This window comes from Macrobrachium nipponense, chromosome 24, assembly GCF_015104395.2.
Source record: "Macrobrachium nipponense isolate FS-2020 chromosome 24, ASM1510439v2, whole genome shotgun sequence".
NCBI classification, from domain to species: Eukaryota; Metazoa; Arthropoda; class Malacostraca; order Decapoda; family Palaemonidae; genus Macrobrachium; species Macrobrachium nipponense.
In genome coordinates, this window is record NC_061091.1 from 50,196,793 (window position 1) to 50,218,638 (window position 21,846).

Genomic DNA, 21,846 nt, shown 5'->3' on the forward strand with positions numbered 1-21,846 from the left:
GCAAATTTTGCTTCCAAACAATGTTTCCTAGTGTGGACAGGCCTTAAATTAGGATGCTACTGGTTCCGGAACCGTTGCCAAGTGCTATAGACTGGTTCCGGAACCGTTGCTCATATTCTTGGCAATGGACAACTCCTCTGTTCACAATAGCATGCCAATGAGAAAATGGATATAGCAGCATCCAGAAGTTATCCCGATCGACTGGCCTGCAAAATCTCCAGACCTCTATCCCATAAAACATTTTATGGGCCATTATGACAAAAGATTGGATTGCTCCGTTCTCAACAGTAAACAAGCCACCACAAGGCATTGCTTGTCAGTGTGAGAGTCTTTGCGTGGGGAAAATATTTGCAATAGACTATTTGACAGTAGGCTAAATTAAATATTAATCACTTCTCTTTCTCACTCTCTCTCTATACATATATATATATATATATATATATATTATATATATATGTGTGTGTGTGTGTGTGTGTGTGTATATATAGTATATATATATATATATATATATATATATATATATATATATCTTATGGGCATGATTTGATGTGTTAGTGAATTACATGTTGTATCAGCTTCTCTTGCTTGGAGACAGAGAGCGCCGTAGAGATAGCCTTCTTGAATGAAGGAATCTGATGTGTGTGCATTTTGGGCTGGTGGCTGTCCATAAGGTAACCATGGGCGATCTTGGTGTGGGGCGGATGTGTGCATCTGTTTGTGCATGTGCAATGACAGGTCAGGCCATTCGAGGCACTGGAGGGAAAGACACATTCCTTTGAGATAAGAAGAAATACGATCGAGAAGGACACCAAGTGTTGGGAGAAAACCCATCTCAAGGTATGGCACATATTCAAATGACTTAGAAACAGTTGCCTTTGAAAAGAGAGAAGTGTGAAGTGTATACCTTTATTTAATATTTTGCAATAGGGAATATAATGAATATATCTTTGTTACAGATGGGTTCCATATCATGGTTCTAGAAATGGGATTCTCTAAACCTGACTATTACAATGTAGCAGTTGACATTTTGAGACTTGGAGTGATTACTTAGACTAATCCAGGAGAGTGGAATGATAACTTATAGTTTCTTTGTGGGGCAGACTTGGGCTTTTTATAACCATGACTTATTAATCATTTTGTTCTATTTTATGTTCATCTCCTTTGGGTAATAAATAGTATATTTTTGTATTTATGTGAGCTTATTAGCCTAGTGACAATGTTTGCAGATAGAGGGCGCCTGCTGCCAACAGGTAAGGGTTGTCATTTTGTGTAGTTATAGTTAGTGGTGGCAGCAGTTTAAGAAGCTTTTTATACATTTTATAGGCTGTAGGTACGCTAACGAAGAGACTGGTGACTAGTTAGACATATATTTTTTGGTAGGAAAAGGGGTTATAATTATGTCACAGGCAACTCGGGGTTCTTTTTGCTGATTCAATGGTTTGGTGTTCTCTGCATCTCAGTTTAGCCGGTCAGTGATTCATGAAAACTAGTGTCTTGAGATTGTGAGGGAAAAAGTTTAATTTTTGACATATTAAAGTGTTTCGTGAATGTGGTGAATAGGCTACGTATATGTGCGGTGTGTATGTGAGTTTGGCTTCCAGTCATATGAAGTGTGTAATTTCATTGTTTCTTTTTTCTTTCTTTGTTTTTTATTTCTGTTCTCTTTTTATTTGTGATGAATTTGCTCAAAGGGTGTTTTTGTTTTGATGTCTCTCGTAATTCGACAGACATTGGGGGATTTTTGTGATAATATGAGCGAAGTTTGTGGGTTGTTGTGAGTCACGCCCTGAGAGAGAGAGAGAGAGAGAGAGAGAGAGAGAGAGAGAGAGAGAGAGAGAGAGAGAGAGGCGAGTGTTTGAGTGAGAAGTTCGTTGCTGGGCTGGACCGCTGAGCAAGTGCTCTGCACCTTTTTTTCTATCCTCTCCCTATTTTTTTCGTGTGACCTTGTTCTGACGTGTTTTAAAAGACATATTTGTGTATATTCTGATTGTTTTAGTGGAATTGGTGTATTTTATTTTTCACGGGGACCCATGTATTTCAAAGAATTAAACGTATTTATTTTTATAAATCATAATGGTATACCATTTATTTAACCTATACCGCTTTTATTATCATTCATAATCATTATTTGTTATTTGGTTTATTAATGGCTATAGTAAGTTCCATCTCTTGAGATTTACTTAGGATTTCGTTAGACCCAACTAGTGAAGGGTGCATATGTCCAGCCAATTGTTTAAATAGCTTAGTTTGCCTCACCTCGCCTTACCCGTAGGCCAAGTGGACTTCGCCCTTCTCGATTATATAATTCTTATTACCCTGTAGGCCTATGAAGAAAATAGTGACGGAAGTATAACACACCAAGACTGTGGAAGAATTTCACAAATTCTGCTTCATGGTCTTACAGACACCCTTTATAAGTTACAAAGATTTGAGGCAACTTGTTGCTATCTGAAATATAGCCTAGTATGTTATAAAGCCAATAGCATAAGCTTAGACTCCAGAGCCATATCATCATCATCATTATTATTATTATTTAATACGTTGTTGTTGTCATTCCTAAACCAAAAGTAAAATAATAAAAATTAATTGTATTTCTAAAAGCAAAGATTACTCTCCACCTCGCTTATTTATACATTTATTTAGTATTTATTTTTCTTCAAACTAAAGAAACCCCTCAGGAAAAATAGACCTACGTATAGCCTGAACTATGACTTGTAATAATTTACTGCAAGTATCGAAATAATGATCCTGCCTAACATTTTCTTTATACACAAAACTACTAAAGCGAAAAGAAGTAATAACTTAGAATTCATATCCCAAATCCATCGAGACGTCCTATCCCCCGTAGGAGGTAGTGTCGTCAGTGGACCTGATGCGGTGCACTGTAGGCATTACTTGAGGTTCTTTGCAGCGTGCCTTCGGCCCGTAGCTGCAACCACTTTCGTTCCTTTTACTGTACCTCCTTTCATATTCTCTTTCTTCATCTTACTTTCCACCCTCTCCCAACACTTGATTCATAGTGCAACTGCGAGATTTTCACGTTCCAATATATTTCAATGATGAGATTCTACATAACGAGTGACCAACTTTTCCTCATAATTACACATGTTTACAAAGTAAAATATGAGATTTAGTACTAAGTGGCAACTTGAGAACAACGCTTGTACAGTGCAAAAATAAAAAAATAAAAAGTCGCTCGAGCTTTGCTGCATACTGTACAACATCATACTCGAAATTCAATCAGTTACAACATCATACTTGAAATTCCATCTGTTTCATGATATTCTTATGTTAATAGTAGTAACTTCACAAGCATTCACAAACTTAAACTAAGCCTTCCTGTCTAGTGTCTTTCAGCTCTGCCACTTTTAAGTTTCCCCATTCACTAAACCCTCAAAATGCTCAATCCTTCACAAGATAACATTCTCTTCACACATCACCATACTTGCATATTCTATACCGAAATACATGTGCTCCTTAACCTTTGTCTGCATGTAGTACTTCATTGTAGAACAACATATTTTCAGGGAAGTTTTTGCTCACCATCTCCCCTTTTCCTTAAAATCTACCGAACTTTTTCTCTCACTGTCTTCTTAACTACCTTTTCCATCCTTACCTTTTGTCATGAAATTCTCCACTTTTCTCAGTTTCAACCCTCACTAAACCCTTCCTTTCTCACTGCTGCATCCCGCCATTCTTCACGCTTCCTTAATATCACAGAGCTCTCTGCCGACACTAGATACCATCCTGGAACTTTACACACTCTCCACACATGCAACCAACTTCTGTGTCTTTATTCGTGGCTTATTTTTTATCAATCCTCCCCTTACATGCTCCCCTTCCTCCCTCCTTATGAAAGATATTGCTCATGATTATCGTTACAGATGTATCTTCTTCACACCCTGCCACCCGAGTCTGAACTTTCATCTATCTTAACTTTCGCTTCTACTAAATAATGATCAGCTAAATCTTCAGCTATTCCTCTTATCGCAATGACTCTTATAGACTTGCTCTTCCATCTAACATAAACAAACACATAACCTAACATACTATCTTCCCCGCCATTTGTATATATTTTTGTTTAGAGACAAAGTATTTCCAACGACTGATCCCCTTTCCACACATAGTTCCATAAAACGCCAGTTCTGATTTACTCCATCATCGCCACACTGGACACAATAACGCCTCTCTCTGTCACCTGCCTTTTTACTGAAATAACTGGCCACAATAACCCTTTCATATTCTCCAAAGCCCTTAAAGCACAGAATCAAACTCTTTCAACCGGGAGAACAGAGAAATTAACCTAAAGATGATTTAGACGTAGCACACAGTGTTTTAAAGTAAGCAATAAAACTGTTCTAATTTACAAGTGATGGGTACGAAAAACCTCTGACACCGGAAGACATGTCACCTTGACATGCCAACAGATGGTGACTGCCAACCCCATAAATAACCTATTGAAATATAGCGCATGAAGATAGTCTAAGACAATTACAATAGGAAAATTAGGGTCAACTCTTCGTCTAGAAGATGCAAAAGTCTATTCTTGGCCTCACTCCTCCGGGGTTATATAAACTTTTACTACTGTTCCGGTTCATATTTTTGGCTTGCATATACTCATTAGTGTCCATTATGCAAGCACGTGTTTCCATAACAACAGATACAACAATTATACTGTTGCTTGCAAACAGGGATATTCATGTCAAATAGGGTTACCAACACAATTGAACACAACCAAACTACTAATAAAACAACCCATATGTAAAAAATAAAAAAAATAACCCCTTCACGAGATAATGAAGCATAATATATAAACATATAAAAAATAATAACAACAGAAACCATGAATAAATACGAGTAGTATACCACGTCTTCGATGTGCACAAAGAAACTGCAGTTTGCTTCTTCAGCTCCTAATCTTCGGATATATAAATGAAAACACGCACACTTTAATACATGCTCTTAAAAACGGAAATTTTCCCGTGACGTCTTCGAAGTATTCAAAAGATACAAAAGAGACCCGTAAATATTGCTAGCCCTCTCCTTAAGCAGTAAGAACGCGCGACAATTCGCATTTTACGTATCACTGGAGCACATAATACAACAGTCAGTCAGCGAGCGTGCATTAACGTCATAGACTGCCTGTGAGCAAACCAAAGTCACTCCCTTGCTCTGTTGGTTTTCGGAACTACCTGTTAACCCATTACAACTTGAACAACGCAAATAATTTCATCGTAAATTTCGCTGACATTGACATTTGCTATCTCCTTTTCTCATCTAGACTTGAGATCGTCATGGGGGATTTTAACTATAATTGTCAACCAAACTCAGGAGCTAAGCGTAGCTATGTTTATCATCAAATCTATGGAAGTGATGATTTTCAATAAGTTGTTCCCTCTACATCAGAGACGCTGTTATGTTGAAAGTATTGGATAGTCAACATCACTGCGAGGCTTTCCTCCTGTTGCACCTTTCAAACCTTTTACTGGCAATTTCCGTTTCAGCGCTGAATGGCCTTAGTTGCCCCAGTGCTTGGCATTATGCCCAAAATCTATATAAATCAAATCAAATCAAATCAAACATCAGTTCGATGGATGTCAGAGCGATAATTCTGCTTATATCATCAAAAACCTAAAAGTATCTGGTAACACAGTCTTGTATTAAACCTGAACGATAATGAAATAAGTATCATTCACAGGACCTCGCTGCATTCCATAGAATCCAATGGCAACCAATCATGAGCAACGTGATCGAGTCTTTAAACAAATCCAAAATCACTTTGGCCAAGCTCAGTTTGGGAAGTAATGGCTATATCGATGTTAATCAAATCTTATATAATATAAAAATCTAAGCGCCATCACCATAATGAAATCTAAAGATAAACAAAGTAAAAACGAAAAAAGCCACGGCGCGGAAAACTCAGAAAAAAATTCACAAACATTGTCAAACGACAAGTCATCATCAGGGAAATTCCGAGAGTGGGTTTCGTGGACATTCTGGAGATGGGCAAGTTCAAGGTCTAGAGTCTACACCTTGCGCAAGACCATTCATAATCAGAATGCATGAACGAGCACCACACACGGGAGAGTAGTATATAACAACAGCGCAGTAGGACGAGTTACCCTCAAGAGTTTTGATCCCCGCAAGGAACACTGGAAGGCATACTGGTGGGTGGAAACAAAAGCACATTTTTCACAACAAGCACGCATTTAAAGGAGTGTGTATGTGATGATTAAAATTAGGATTAATTTATTTTTTTTATTCTTCTTTTTGTATATATGAATTAATGTATGTTACCCAAATATTAATAAAAGGAATTAATTAATAAGTATAATATATATATATTTATTATGGATCATATATAAATATATATATATATATAGAATATATATATATATATCCTGATATAATATATATATATGATATATATTATAATATATTATTACTAACTATATATACAATATATATATATACTAATATATATATATATCCATATACTATATATATATATATATATACAATATTATATAATTATAATATATAATATTATATAATATAAAATATATTTTAATTATATATAAAATATTAATTATATTAATATATTATATATATATTATTATATATTATGCGAATACCACGGGGAAAAATAATAGGCAGAAATTCGTAGCCGAGCGCTTTCCTCCTTGAATAAGATATTGTCGAGGCACGAATAGATACAGTTGAAAAGAAAGTCACAACGTAAACAAAAAGATCAAGATTACCAGATGGTTAATTGATCTTTCTGTTTACCTTGTGACTTCTTTTCAAACTGTATTTCATTTGTGCCCGTACGATGTCTTATTTAAAGGACGAAAGCGCCTCGGCTACGAATTTGCTGCCTTTTATTACTATTCCTGTGTTATTCGACTTATATCATTGAAGGTTTTACGTGCGGTCTACGGTGAAACTTTTTAAAGCATTTTGTGTATATATACTATATATATATATTATATATCTATAAATTTTTTATCACATCACCGTGATTCATATACATGCATTAAGCTACAGATGTTCTTTAATATCCAATTCGCTCACCTCGGATAAATATAATTTCATATACGATAACCGAAGAGGAATTTTTTAGTTGATAATAATTTCGTCCTCTCGTGAGTTCGAACCAGCGACTAGCGAACTGAGGAGAAATCAGGACTTCAGTGACGTTATTGATTCCGAGGTAAAGCGAATCGGATATTAAAGGACATTTGTAGCTTAATGCATGCATATATGTATGTGTGTATATATATATATATATATATATATATATATATATATATTATATATATATATATATATATGAAGACAAAACAACCATAGGTACATTATTCACACGTTACAACTACTTATTTCAGACACTTCTCTGTGTCCTTGTCCAATGCATATGCATTAAGTTACATGTAAAATATGCATTAAAGCTAACGTGTAAATAGTGTTTCTGTGGCCCTTCTGTCTTCACACACACACACGCATATATATAATATATATATATATACACACATATATATATATGTGTGTGTGTGTGTGTGCGCGTGTGTGAAGATATAGGCCCATAGAAACACTATTTAAACGTTACAACCTATATAGACCCTTCTCCTGTGACCCTGTCCAATGGCAAAATATGGACAAATGTGTGTGAATAGAGTAAATGAGCATACATAAGGCTTATATATATATATATATATATATATATATATATATATATTATATATATATATATATATATATATATATATATATATATATATATATATATATGCCAGTGTGGCGGTAGGACGTTGGTGGTATGTCGATGAACGTTGACCCGGGATGGATGGAAAATAGGCCATTCCCTTGTTTGTGTTTTGGGCCTCGCTAGACCCCGCCTGCTTCGAGTCTGGTGGGCGTCTTCTCTGGAACGCCTGCTTGAGAAGAAGTCTGAGGATTAACTCGTGGTGAAACTGATTTCCAAAGTCCTCTTGACAGGTTCATGTTGTTTGTTTGACAGATGATGGCAGATTCCAGCATCTTCCTTTTCTACGGACAGCTACTTTAGAAAAGTAAGGTGGAAAAAAGAGAATATCAACGGAGGTATAGTAAAAGGAATGAAGGCAGCTGCAGGTAGGGACCTAAGGGACGCAGAAATGAACCTTAACTAATGCCTACAGTGCACTGCGTGAGGTACACTGACGGCAGTAACCCCTCCCTCCAACGGGAATGGGGCACCGTGGTATTTGTAGTTCCTCGTTGGACAAGTCGATTAGGTGGTCCACTATCGATCTCAGGGTCCGGGTTCGATTTCCCGCTCTGCCAGCACGAAATCAGAGGAATTCATTTCTGGTGATAGAAATTCATTTCTCGATGTCGTTCGGAACCCGCAAGAAGCTGCAGGTCCTGTTGCTAAGTAACCAATTAGTTCCTAGCCACATAAAATATATTATCTAAACCTTCGGGCCAGGCCTTGGAGAGCTGTTAATTAGCTCAGTTAAACTAAGTCTAAAAATTTTGGTTAAACTAAAATATACTTAAGGATAGTATTTCTAACCGAAAATAATTCCACTTTTACAGAAAATGGGGCCTCGTTTCCCTTTGGTGATGGTGGGGATTCTGATGACGGCTCTGCTTCCGGAGGAGTCCGACGGCCAGATAACAATCGACACCAACACGGCGCTGCTTGGACTGGGAGGAGCCATTCTGACTGCTGGTGCTTTCGGGACGGTAAAGAGATCATTCATTGTCTTTGCTGTTGAATCGTTATTATTACTCTAGTAGATTCACATCACCCGTGCATTTGATGTCTAGGCCAGTCCCTTACGACGCTCCTGATTGGCTTTTGATAAGCCAATCACAGGGCTGGAAACTCAGTCTCTCTCTCGAGTTCACATAGGCAGGATGTATGTTCCACATCTTCTGAGCAATACTTTTGAAAGACGTATACCTCAGGAAAGGTGGAACATAGATCCTACCCATGTGAACTCTCTCGAGAGACTGAGAGTTTCCAGCCCTGTGGCTTATCAACAGCCAATCTGGTGCGTCGTGAAGGACTGGCCTAGACATCAAATGCCCGGCTGATGTGAATCTACTATAGTAATCTTCAAAATGGCTGGACTATATGAAAGTAACACCTGCATTGTTTTTGCTATTCTCAAGAGGCAGTAGATAGCCAATTCACTCTAGAAAAATTCAATAGCCCATGTAACCGAGATTATATAGTCATTCTTTACCCTCGTGCAAAGGTTGCTTTGGATAAGCGTTTTCCATCCAAGCCTTTTTAATTCAATAATAAGCCATTATCCTTAGAGGAGTCACTTCAGAGAAAACAAAACACCCACGGTACGTTCAAGAATGAAATCTCTGTGCAAAAACTTCCACAAAATTGCAATCTCATCAAAGAATTAAGCGAATAACCCCACCGAGCACATAAATGGTGTCTGCGCAACTTCGTAGCCTCTACAAACACTGAACGCTTACTATTACTGTCCTTCTTCCGAGCCAAAACCATCAATCTTAACATCTACTGCTCATATCTTTTCATTTATATATAGACTTTTGCATTATGCCAAGCTCTGAGGCAACTAAGGCCATTCAGCGCTGAAACGGAAATTGACAGTAAAAGGTTACAAAGGTGTAACGGGAGGAAAACCTCGCACTTGTACTATGAAACAATTGTTAGGAGAGGGTGGACTGTAAGATTGAAGAAAGAATATGAACGGAGGTACAGTAAAAGAAATGAAAGTAGTTGCAGCTAGGGGCCGAAGGGACGCTGCAAAGAACCTTAAGTAATGCCTACTCATATCGCCAGGGTTACTTCTTGGGAAGTCAGCAGAACCAAGGATGGCAGTCTCGCTACAACCGGCCCTATAGGAGACCCTACTACGGAGGGCGTGGTCGAAGAGAGGCAGCCGTAGGCCCGGAGACTGAGGCTAATCAGCAATTTCTGGATATGCTTGAGCAGGTAAGGCAAGGATGGACCGGGGAAAAGGTAATGTCTGCTCGTCCCCTCCTCTCTGTATAGGTTGCTACTCGCAAAAACTTATGGATTGGGATCATTTTATCCGCTTATCATCCGCTGTCTTTAGTCTCTGCTCCTGGCAACCAACTTGCTTGCGTTGACTTCGTCATCAGCATTTACAAAAGAGATTCTTAAAATAACAATGAGAAGTCAAATCGCTTGACTGGACCAGAGCGTTAAGTTTTGACACACTGGTCTTGTCAACTGATTTTAGGATCCCATCTTTTCCTTGATATCTGCTTATATAATTTGTAGTTGAAGAAGTACATTTAAATCAGAACCTTAGTAAACTGAACCTGATAAACAGAAAAAAATATGATCTACTTAAAAACCCTTGCTGGCAAATTCTTGGCTAGAAAGTAAATAAATGTTTCCCCATGGAGATCTCCCAAACTAACTCAACTGTACATTGTATACATTTGCTGCCTCCTACCAAATGTATTGATTTTCATGTGAATTCACTCGGTAATTCTTCAGGTGTTCTAATAATCAAATATCAACCTCTTAGGTGCTGAGGACGGACAAGGAGTCCTGCACTCTTCTTCTGACCTGTCACGTTGCCAGCCTCAATCCAGATTCCCTCACTCCAAAACTCGTCTCCCTTTTGCTTCCATTTGAGTAAGTATAAACCCCATAACTCACTATTATGTATGTATGCGTGTGTGTATGTAAGTGCTTCCACTTTATAATGTTGAGTCTTCCATGAACAGCAACAGTAATGGCTGGAGGATGTAATGGAGACGATAATCTGTCGATGCGACATTTTGAAACAAAAACCACTCATCTTTCTGTTTGATGTACCCAGATGGACATTGGGCAGACAATGGCATTAACTGGTGGTAACACGATAGGTATACAGCAGCAGAAATAGCATCTAATATGGCAAAAATATATAAACAAGCAAAGGAAAATGTCATCTTTAGATGCAACGATTGTATGAGAAAAAGCCGCATGTCAAGATCCACCCAAAATTGTGAATAAGCAGGGTCACTCTCGAAGACTGATGACTATGATCAACTCTGAGGAGTCACTGACAAATTCACTAAGATGAATGGAAACACTGAATTCGCGAGTGAACAAATGGGAAATATCATTCTAAAATCAGAGGGAACAACAGATGACATACGAATTAGAAATAGAAACGAAGGCTTACATAAGATCGATTGACTTCAGAGTGAAATCTATCGAATAGAAGACAAACACAATTATCGCGATGCATGTAACGCAGATCGAATGTGCAAAGCAATAATATGGAGTGTGAAAAAATAGAAAAAAAAAATTCAGCTGATGAGTAACGAAACAAGACCCACACAACTTACGAGAGCAAATATCAAAAAGATAAAAGAGGAAAGAATCTTGAAATTTACAGATAAGAACCCGCAGCTACAAGATTTGGTAAAAGCTGAAATCAATTGTCAGAGGCTGCTAAAACGGAGCCTTCAACCAAAGTAATAAAACATGACATCATAAAATGCACACCACACATGAGAAGGGATACAAGAATACGCCTCGGGCTATTTGTACCCGGTAAGTGTAGTAAAGTTTATGACATATACCATAAAACAGACAAATGCATTGGAGAATTTGTATATCCTAATGAGGGAAAGACCATAAGTTGAAAAACTGTAATTCAAATAAGACAAAGTTATACAATGCCTATGTCAACCATGGCAGGACAGATTATGCCAGAACAGAGAAGAAACGCAGAGATGAAAAATGTTACTGCTTACAAACAGCAACTTTAAAGCAAAGAGCAAACCAACATAACTGAAATACTTAAACATATGACTTAGATGTGATAGATAGTGAGGAAATATACCCTCAAAATCATAAATATATAATAGCATGGACAAAAATAGATTAATGAACGTAATCGCATCAAAGACAATCGGAAAAGGACATTCGATTACGCGGTATCCAAATTATTCCATGACATGTCCACTGAACGAAAAATACGATAACTTGAAAAAATTAGGGGAAATATCTATAGGTGCAAAAATTTCTTTTTTTTTTGATTATAACATAGAAAATCTGTTACTCACAAAAGTCATTAACTGAACCTGACAAACATAATGAGGCCAACTACATGAACCACAGGCTGCGATGGGTTTATGTACAACTACCGAAGAAATTTATAGGTACCAGTACAAGTACAAAAGCCCTGCTTAGTACTTAAGTCCAAGTCCAAGTACTTCAAAAATTACTTAAGTACAAGTACAAGTTCTTTCCAGCAGGTCCCTAACATTTTTATACACGTTTATTTCAAATTCATTAGCAAATATCTAATGAAAAAGTATATATGGTAATATATTACAATGACCATACCCAAACGAATATAGCTGTGCCCTTCAGTAGTATCTGTGTATTTCTCAGATTTCAGATAGTGATAGTGAAGTGAGGAGTTACCCACAGTGTCAAGACATGCCCAAAGGGTTTAGTAAGTGCAAGTGATCACATGTGAGCCGCCTCACAAGTAAAGATCATATGAACATTCTATCAAAGAGTAAGTGTGACACTTCCATTTTAAATATAAAAGAAAATTATAAATGTCAAAGTTCACAATGAATTATTACCCTAGTAAGTGGTAATGGTAAAAAATTAGACATGAAATAATTACTGTATTAAGCTCATGCTGCGAGACCTGATTGCATGGTACATTTAATCCCCCCGCCCCCCATTGTAGATTAGTGGTTGCTCTAAATTGGGTTGGTTGAAGTTTGCTGCATGTTATTGGGCAGTTTATTTCAGTTGTCCCATTTATTTGCCTCGTTTTAACACCAACAAGAGATCTACATTGTCTAGAAACATAATTTCTTGGACAGCGTTCTGACAAATTTGAATTTTTAGGTCAAAATGCAAGTCAGCCACACTAGCAGCCAAATGCCAAAATGGAGGTCAAGAGACTAATAGTGCTCAGTGTGAAAGTAAAAATTTTTACGTGCACAACACAATATCAAGCTAGTTGATAATCTCAGAGATAGTAATACCCTATGGATGGCTGCGTTCAGCAAGATAAACCAGGCACCTATGACACGAGAATTGCCAGATAGTCTAGTTGTACAGCTGTGCATTAGTGGCTCTACTTGATGTAAATCTAATAATATTGCTATTATTAGCTATTACTTTTTGCAATAGGTTAAGTAAAATACCTTATTATAATTTGCTTAGTCAAAGTAAAAGCCGCTATATTTATTTAATCATTTATGCTAATGTATCTGCATCCTTATTACTGCACTGCACTTAAAAAGTACTTAAAAGTTTTTGATTTTTCAAGTAATTTTGGCCCACAAGTACATTGATTTTAAAAATCTGAAATACAAGTATACATGTACGTACAATTACTCAAAATTTTGTACTTGACACCACGTACAAGGACCTAAGCCTGATCCAATGAGGTTAGTTGAGAGAGCTTCTAAAAACAAAACTACAAAGATTACGATGACGAGACCATACCTTCATGTGTACGTAAGTAGACTTACTTCGATTTGCTCATTAATAAAAGCCCATACATTTGTAAATATCTTGCATTTAGTAGGTATAACACTTATCAACATTTGAACAGGAACAGGCGACATATATGATACAGGTGGTATGTATGTATGTATTTATATACTGTATATACAGATATGCAGTGTATATATATGTGTGTGTGTGTGTGTGTCGATAACAAGCCGTCAAAAATTTACGAATATGACTGTATATCTGCTTCTGCGTGTATGAATACCATTTACATGAGTTATTATATCAATCAGCATTTGATCTCCATGTTTAAAATTGTAAGAATTAACACTTGAAATTCAAATTCACGATAAAATTACATAATAATCATATTTCAAAATTATTTTCCTTCCTAAAAAATATTCTGATTCCTTGATTCATTTCTCGGAAAGCCAAAATATGGAAAACAGAAAATTTTTTTTACAAGTAATAATAATTTTCTGGTAAACCCATTGAAAAATGAACGGAGTCAAGGGATAAGGAGACATTATTTAAAATTTCAGAAGTGTAGATATGAAACTTTTCTCAAGTGTAAAATAAAGAAAAAAGTGAATAATGTAAAATTATCTGACATCCATTTTCACCGTCATAATCAAAAGGACATTGGTGACGATATCAGTAATAAAAGAATTCAAAATAATAACTTTAAATAAAAAGATAGGAGTCTAAACAATTACAAAATACTAAACAATTCACTTTTTTTTAATTCTTAACAGCCAGAGAGACCATGCAAAGAAAAAATTGAAAATTGGTTTGCCTTAACCAATGACCTTGTTTGATCATTTCAGAAATGAAGACTGGAGTGACAAGTCGACTGCTTATGCTCACTTCAAGGACGCAGTGACGGCTGGCAAGCAGAAGCGTTTCTTGTCCAGAACGCTACAAAACTTGTCCCACCCCACCCGAACTGCTCGTGGCCCAGTACCGAAAGAGTGTAGATCAGCTGTTGTCCGAAACACCTGCCGAGGTGTAGGAACATAGATAACAAATATATTGCTCTTTATGTCTTTCACTAAATCGCAGAGCCACCTGACCTTCTTATGCGGATGTCTGTATTCATCTATTTTTCAACGTTTGAGACCGCCTAATCAGAAAACAACATTTTGGACCAGAATTCCACGCACTTACAATGAAATATGGACCTAAAGCTTGTACCTCACAATATCACAATAAAAAAAAGTAAGTGAAGTAAACTTTTCACGTTTCTCTTAATATGAAAAATTTATTAGCAAAAATGTTTGGTGTGTTTTGTAATGTAATATTTCACACCAGAAAGGAAAAAACTTTCAGTTAATTTTAAAATAAAAACTGTACTGTACATCGGCATGTTATTCATACTTGTTAACTGTTAAAGTATGTGTACCTTCATTCTTGTTAACTGTTATAATATGTGTACCTTCAAAAGATGTAAAACGTGTATATATATATATATATATTATATATATATATATATATTACATATATATATATATATATATTACATATATATATATATATCCTATATATATATATATATATATATATATATATGTATATATATATATATATATATGTAATATATATATATAATATATTATATATATATATTGTGACAAACAAAGTGCCAGTATCTGGTTACTACACTTACCATTCATTAATTGTTACCTCACAACAGCCAGACACCTGAACCTTCATCACAGGGCTAAAACCATGAATACTCTAAAGGCAACAGTGATCCCTTAATCAACTTACCAGTATTGCAGAAAATCAGGCTAAGTTCATTAAAACAGGTGTGAGGTAATCTTATGTGTAATCAAATTAATTAAAGGGCATCACTTCATCAACAACTTTAAAAGTCTAAGTATTTCCCTGATTTCAGAAGTCTAAGTACTTCCCTGGTTCTAACTCACTTCAAGTAAATTGAAGGAAAACAGCTCAATTACCACTCTATGTTTCTACCTAAGCAAATCATTTATATATTGGTGTAAAAGAAAACACTTATAAAAATTTTAACTATAAAAACTTATTATTAAACTCAAAATTTATAAGTGAAATTCACAATATCGGGGAAAATTACTGTTACTTGAAAACAAAGCAAAGTTTAATTATTTTTTAAGTAAATTAAGTGAAATTAAATCAAAATTAATTTATCACAAAATTCAAGAAAATTAATTCAATCAAAATTCAAAAGTGTTAGGCAATAACTAAAATTTGGAAATTAATTCACAAGTGCTAAACAACAGTAAAACTTGAAAAGAATTCTAAGTAAATGCAAATTAAATCACAAGTGTGAATGCAAATGAAAAGACAGAAAAATGTGAAAAATACCAAAATTGTAAAAAGCACCAATCACACAGAATATGAAATAAAAACACGCACTTCAATAAGAAAAATGAATAAATGCACAAACAAAAATCACTTCAAATGAAACAAAACACAAAAATTTGCAATGTGTAAAAATTGAAATCGTTCTTCAAACCACTGTAACTATTAGTTGCAACTAATAATAATATAACACTTTACCTTGGTACCAATTTTCTTTCTGCTGCAGCTTATTTCACAATTTCACCGCACAATATTTCACAAAAGGCGCCATTACACACTTGTATAATGTTTGTTCAGATTCCACAAAAAAAAAACACTAAATAATACTAAATAACTCTAAGAAATATCAAATCTGAAATCTAAAAGTTACGAGTGACCAATGTCTAAGTATAAAATCTTTATGTTACGTTAGTATCAAATCAAAAGTGCCATGAGAGAGAGAGAGAGAGAGAGAGAGAGAGAGAGAGAGATCTAAACGCTATGAGGATTTAAGTCTGAATGAACGCTCTTTCTCTCTTCTTGTATAGGTAACTCAAGAGACTGACAAACTCAAAATGTTTTGGACACACAAAAGATGGTATAATCTTTCTAGAAGCTTCTAATATGATGTAGCTTTACAGAAAAATTGTGAAATATTCACGTGGTTTCGGCAAAGACGTAAGCATATGAAACCAGTCATGAACATACTATGCTCAACAAAGACTTACTTGATCGAAGCAAAAGTCCCTATCAGACATGATGACAGGAATCCAAAACACAACGGAGATCTCGAGATTTCTTATCTCGAGGCGTTGACATAATAGGGAAACAACTCTAGCTTCGAACAGACAAAGATAATCTCTCTCTCTTTCTTTTCATACCACGTTATATATTCTTTTTCATTATGTTATGCAAAATCTGAACACACATTTTAGACATCCTATAACTCTAAGCTAGCTAAGGAATCTGAAAAATGTTGCAAAACTCTATTCTAACATTTCATACAGTCTAGGAGAAGATATATGTGTTTTGAAAGTAGCAACATATAATAATAATAATATATATATACTGTATATATATATATATATATATATATATATATATAGATCTTTATATGTATAAAGGTGTGTGAATGATATATATATATATATGTAACGAGATAAGAATCTCGTATTTTATTTGGTAAGCGTCAGCCAAAGCGTTAAGGCAAATTCATAACACATTCCATCTCTCTCTCTCTCTCGACTCGCGACCTCTCTCTCTCTCTCTCTCTCTCGACTCGCGACCTCTCTCTCTCTCCCGACAACCTCTCTCTCTCTCTCTCTCCATTCTAACAGGTCATCAAATCAGAGTCAAAGTTATATAAAAAACATGTTTATTCAACAATGGAAAGATAATAATCCAAGTCTCACAGACTAACTAACTCAGTTAACCCTTCGGTATTTAAAATGTCTTAATCAGTAATTTATCTCACCAATTATCTCTTCTCACATACGGGACTCTCGGTCCCCCCTTGCCAGAATCGTCTGTTACAAAGACGGGAGAACACACAATTAAGTATACGCACTCGTAAACACAAAGTCAATAGACTAAATGAAATATGACATTTTACAAGCAATCAACAAGCCACCCCTTTGGCTAAAGTAAGTCAACACTTACCCATTTCCAGCTCAGAATATCATCACACATAATCAAAAACTCTTTGGCATCTGCCATCGTGGCTCTGCCTTTCTCGCACGGACCTCTCTGCAAGTCTTCTAAGGATGCCATTAAGAACGGAAGAGGCGCACATGTACGTATGAATGCGCACTTCGTCAACGCCCCCATGTAACTGGTCGCAGCCAGTTTTCCAAAGGCACTTGGACGAAATCCCATGAACTCGTGAACACTGACCCGCTTAACTATGCACCTTCGTATCACGCCATCTCAGAAATGAATTATCAGCTTTCTTAGGTCGTTGCTTTGGCTTTGTCTCTCTGGGTTGCCTACACATTCCAAAAAGGTCACAGCACATCACATTGGCATATTAAACATATTATTAATTATAACCCTTGTCAACTCACATATATAATATATATATATATATATATATATATATATATATATATATATATATATATATATATATATATATATATATATATACCAAGAACAAAAGTTAATGGCACAAGCAACCTAAATCCCTTTTATGGCCCAGATAACGACAAGCGCAGGCACTGAGGGCACTCGAATAGCAACGTCCCTTATCGATCCCGGCCCAACTTCTAAGGGCATTCTAGTCTCTGACAGTTGTTTTTTTCCATCAACATTGTATTGTGAAACTAAGTGAACTAATGCCCCGAAAGTAGCTATTTTTAGTTTGAGGGTCACAGTCATGTGAATGTGAAGAAGTGAACTATGCATGCTGGGCTTATTTTGAAGTCTTTCTCTTATGCTTCAAAAGTTCTGGTCAGGGTTAAAGTTTCGAACAAATTTACTGATTTTCAGCCCATAATTTTAATTTTCGGGAAAGTCCTTATGTCATAAAATAAGTGAAAAATGCGTTGAAGTTTAATCAGAGCAATCTTGTTTTCTGTATATCGTATAATGACGTATGAAACTCCCAGTCACGGCCCATGAAACTTGCAGCCACGGCCCAGTGATGGTCTGTGTTGTTGGCACCTATAGCGGTGCCAGACGCACGATCATGGCTAACTTTAACCTTAAATAAAAAAAACTACTGAGGCTAGAGAGCTGCAATTTGGCATGTCTTATGATTGGAGGGTGGACGGTGATCAGCATATTACCCTGCAGCGCTCTAGCCTCAGTAGTTATTAAGATCTCACACACAAACCTATAATATATATGTATATATATATATATATATATATATATATATATATATATATATATATATATATATATATATATCCCATGAGCTTGAAAGTGGGTATAATTTTAAGCAAACCCGATTTACCTGCGAGTAGCTGTGAAAAACTTGTATTAATCACTGCCACATTTATCATCTTAACTGGCGAATCACAGAGGGAGCCTGTCGAAAATAACAGTGAGAGTTTTACTACACTTATACATTCACTCCAAAAACAAACTTCTTAAGCAGCTCGTCGACAGCCTTGCATATACCAAGTAATTGAACTATATGAAAATACAGCATCCCGTCAACACCAATAATCCTTTAGTTCCTGATTTGTTCTCTCTGCAGATATACATACTTATATATATTATATATATATATATATATATATATATATATATACATAGTATATATATACACAATCCCTTTCCCCCAATAGATGTGACCCAGGAGAAAAGGACAAGGCATTGGACAGAGCCGCTGTCATCATTCAAGTCGAGAATCAAAATAAGTCCCTCTAGCAGCAAACTTTATACACCTACACTGTTTAAATGAGCCTCCCCTCATATACAACGACTATCACTTCTACTCTCCAGAATAAGGCCCTGTCATTCTAATACCTCTTCCACACCATATTTCCACTTCTTCCTAGACCTATATCCTCTCTCCTTCCAACACTTCTAAACTGCATACTCTTTTCCCCAGCATATCATCCACCATTCTCTCCATGTGAACAAACCACTACAAAACTGTCAGTCAACTTTTCACCGTCACGGACCTCTTTTATTACTACTTCCTGTCACTGCATTTATCGACCTTGTAATCATAACAACTTAACACATATTACACAAGTAATTCACCCGCACAGCTAGTACCTATGTTCTTCCTTTCATTCTCATTCAACACCCACCCTTCACATCCATGTACTTCGTTTGTTTAAATCCACACTGATGAGACCGCTACCACACACCTTCCTAGGTATATTTGGTAACGTATCCCCTTTCATTCTTGCACTTATCTTTACCACCTCTCAAATCACAAAACGTACCTACATTCTTCTCATGCATTCCTTTGTAAACCTTCCGTATTGCAAAAAAAAAAAAATCATATCATGGAAAGCTACTTCGTCACATAAAAATCACCTTATTGCAGTATCTCACTTCAATTCCATGAACTGTAGATGCCTCTCCATTCTACAGCTTCTGCATATTCGGTTACCACTTCCACGTGGATTCTGTAACCGACACCAATCCCTTGCATTCATCTACCATTTGCATTCTAAAAACTCCCAACACCCATTTCACCGGTACTGGACTGCCATCTTTTTAACGATCTCCCCATTTGACTCCTTTATTCTAAAACTATACTAAACGATTCTATGAAAATACTTCAAACAATATAACTTTTTTGTTAATTACTTTGTGAGAATCTCTCTCTCTCTCTCTCTCTTTTATACATTTTCTACTGACACGCTAAAGTCATGATACAACCCCTCACTGTCTTCACCGCTCTTCCCTATATGCCTATGCCCACAGACCCTTCTCACTGACTAATAATTGATTGATTTATTGACTTTTGGTATACATGCCAAGCACTGGGGCAACTAAAGCCATTCAGCGTTGAAACTGAAACCGACAGTGAAAAGGGTTGAAGGGTGTAACGAGAGGAAAACATATAGTACTATAAATCAATTGCACCGCATGAGGTGCACTGACGGTGCTACTCCCTACGGGATCGCTGATCAATGACACTCATACTAGAATTTTTCTTACTCTCAAACATCAGCTTCATAGTACACTTTTCCTCATGTGCCCATCTCACTTTTTTTTTTTACCTGCCCAAATTCACAATCGTATATTCAGCCCTTCCACGCAAACTAAAATGAATTCTCCCACCACATATTCCCAACACTCAGGTTTACTTCAGACCACATTCCCAATGTTTTCCTACACTTCCAACCTCCTTATCTTCACCTCCCAACTAGCCAGGAACAGATCTGTTCTAAAAATTGGTCCTCGCTTCCCAGAAACTGACAATTACCTGCTTTAATATCTCGATTTGTTCAAGATATAATTATTTGCAGTAAATAAAGAGTTACTTCAAATATTTAATAGAGAGAATTAACTCCCTTTTTTTATAGGACCTGCGTCTTCAGTCTATTCATTATTGAAAACTGCCTAATATCCAGTTCTTACTTCGCCAGATATATGAGTTGAGTTGAGTTGAATATAGAATTTAGGCCAAAGGCCAAGCACTGGGACCTATGAGGTCATTCAGCGCTGAAATGGAAATTGACAGTAATAGGTTTGAAAGGTGTAACAGTAGGAAAGCCTCGCAGTTGCACTATGAATCAAGTGTTATGAGAGGGTGGAAAGTAAGATGAAGAGAGAGAATATGAAAGGAGGCACAATAAAAGGAACGAAAGTGGTTGCAGCTAGGGGCGAAGGCACGCTGCAAAGAACCTACAGTGCACCGCATGAGGTCCACTGACGTTACTACCATCCTACGGGTTTCGCCAGATATGCTCGCCGACATTCTTTGCACCGAACTGTTACATTTCCAACACTCATGCCTCCCTCAGCGCCCAACTCCTCTAAGGTCTCTCCAACTGCTTGAATTATTGGTGCCAATGCCAAACATCCTGTTTATGTATCTGTAGAGTATATTTTCACATTCCAGCAACACATCTTTGCCCACATACAATACAAAACCATAAAAAGCCCCCGTAACATTCACATAAAAATAATTCATCTTTCCCCTTGCAACTCTATCCCAGTAATGACATCCTAGAAATGACACATTTACCATCACATTCATGATCCACATCAATAAATATACGATTGTATAAGAAAAAAAGCACAAATGCACCGCTGGCGTAGTTAACTCTCTCCACAATCATTAACAATGATTCTCACTTCGATCCACGGAGGGGATAACAGTTGACAGCGGATGAAACTGGTCGTGAATCCTGTTTGATATTCATAGGGAACAATGAATACAATGAGGGCGATCTCAAACAGTCAGGGAATACGGAAGGAACCAGGAATGTTTGTTTGTTTGTATGGTGTTTTTATGTTGCATGGAACCAGTGGTTATTCAGCAGCGGGACCAACGGCTTTACGTGACTTCCGAACCACGTCGAGAGTGAACTTCTTTCGCCAGAAATACACATCTCTCACTCCTCGGA

General features: G+C 36.5%; 2 protein-coding genes across 2 annotated transcripts in view; one reads left to right on the forward strand and one right to left on the reverse strand.

Annotated features, from left to right (window-relative positions):
- LOC135205616 (uncharacterized) overlaps positions 1–21,846 on the reverse strand; it is a 90,812-nt gene that overhangs the window by 37,017 nt on the left and 31,949 nt on the right. The gene's annotated exons all lie outside the window — the stretch shown is intronic.
- LOC135204193 (uncharacterized) lies at positions 745–14,766 on the forward strand. Its single transcript, XM_064234269.1, has 5 exons — positions 745–837; positions 8,581–8,730; positions 9,815–9,967; positions 10,533–10,642; positions 14,311–14,766. The coding sequence occupies exons 2-5, from the start codon at positions 8,584–8,586 to the stop codon at positions 14,501–14,503; spliced, it is 603 nt and encodes a 200-aa protein (XP_064090339.1). The 5' UTR covers positions 745–837; positions 8,581–8,583; the 3' UTR covers positions 14,504–14,766.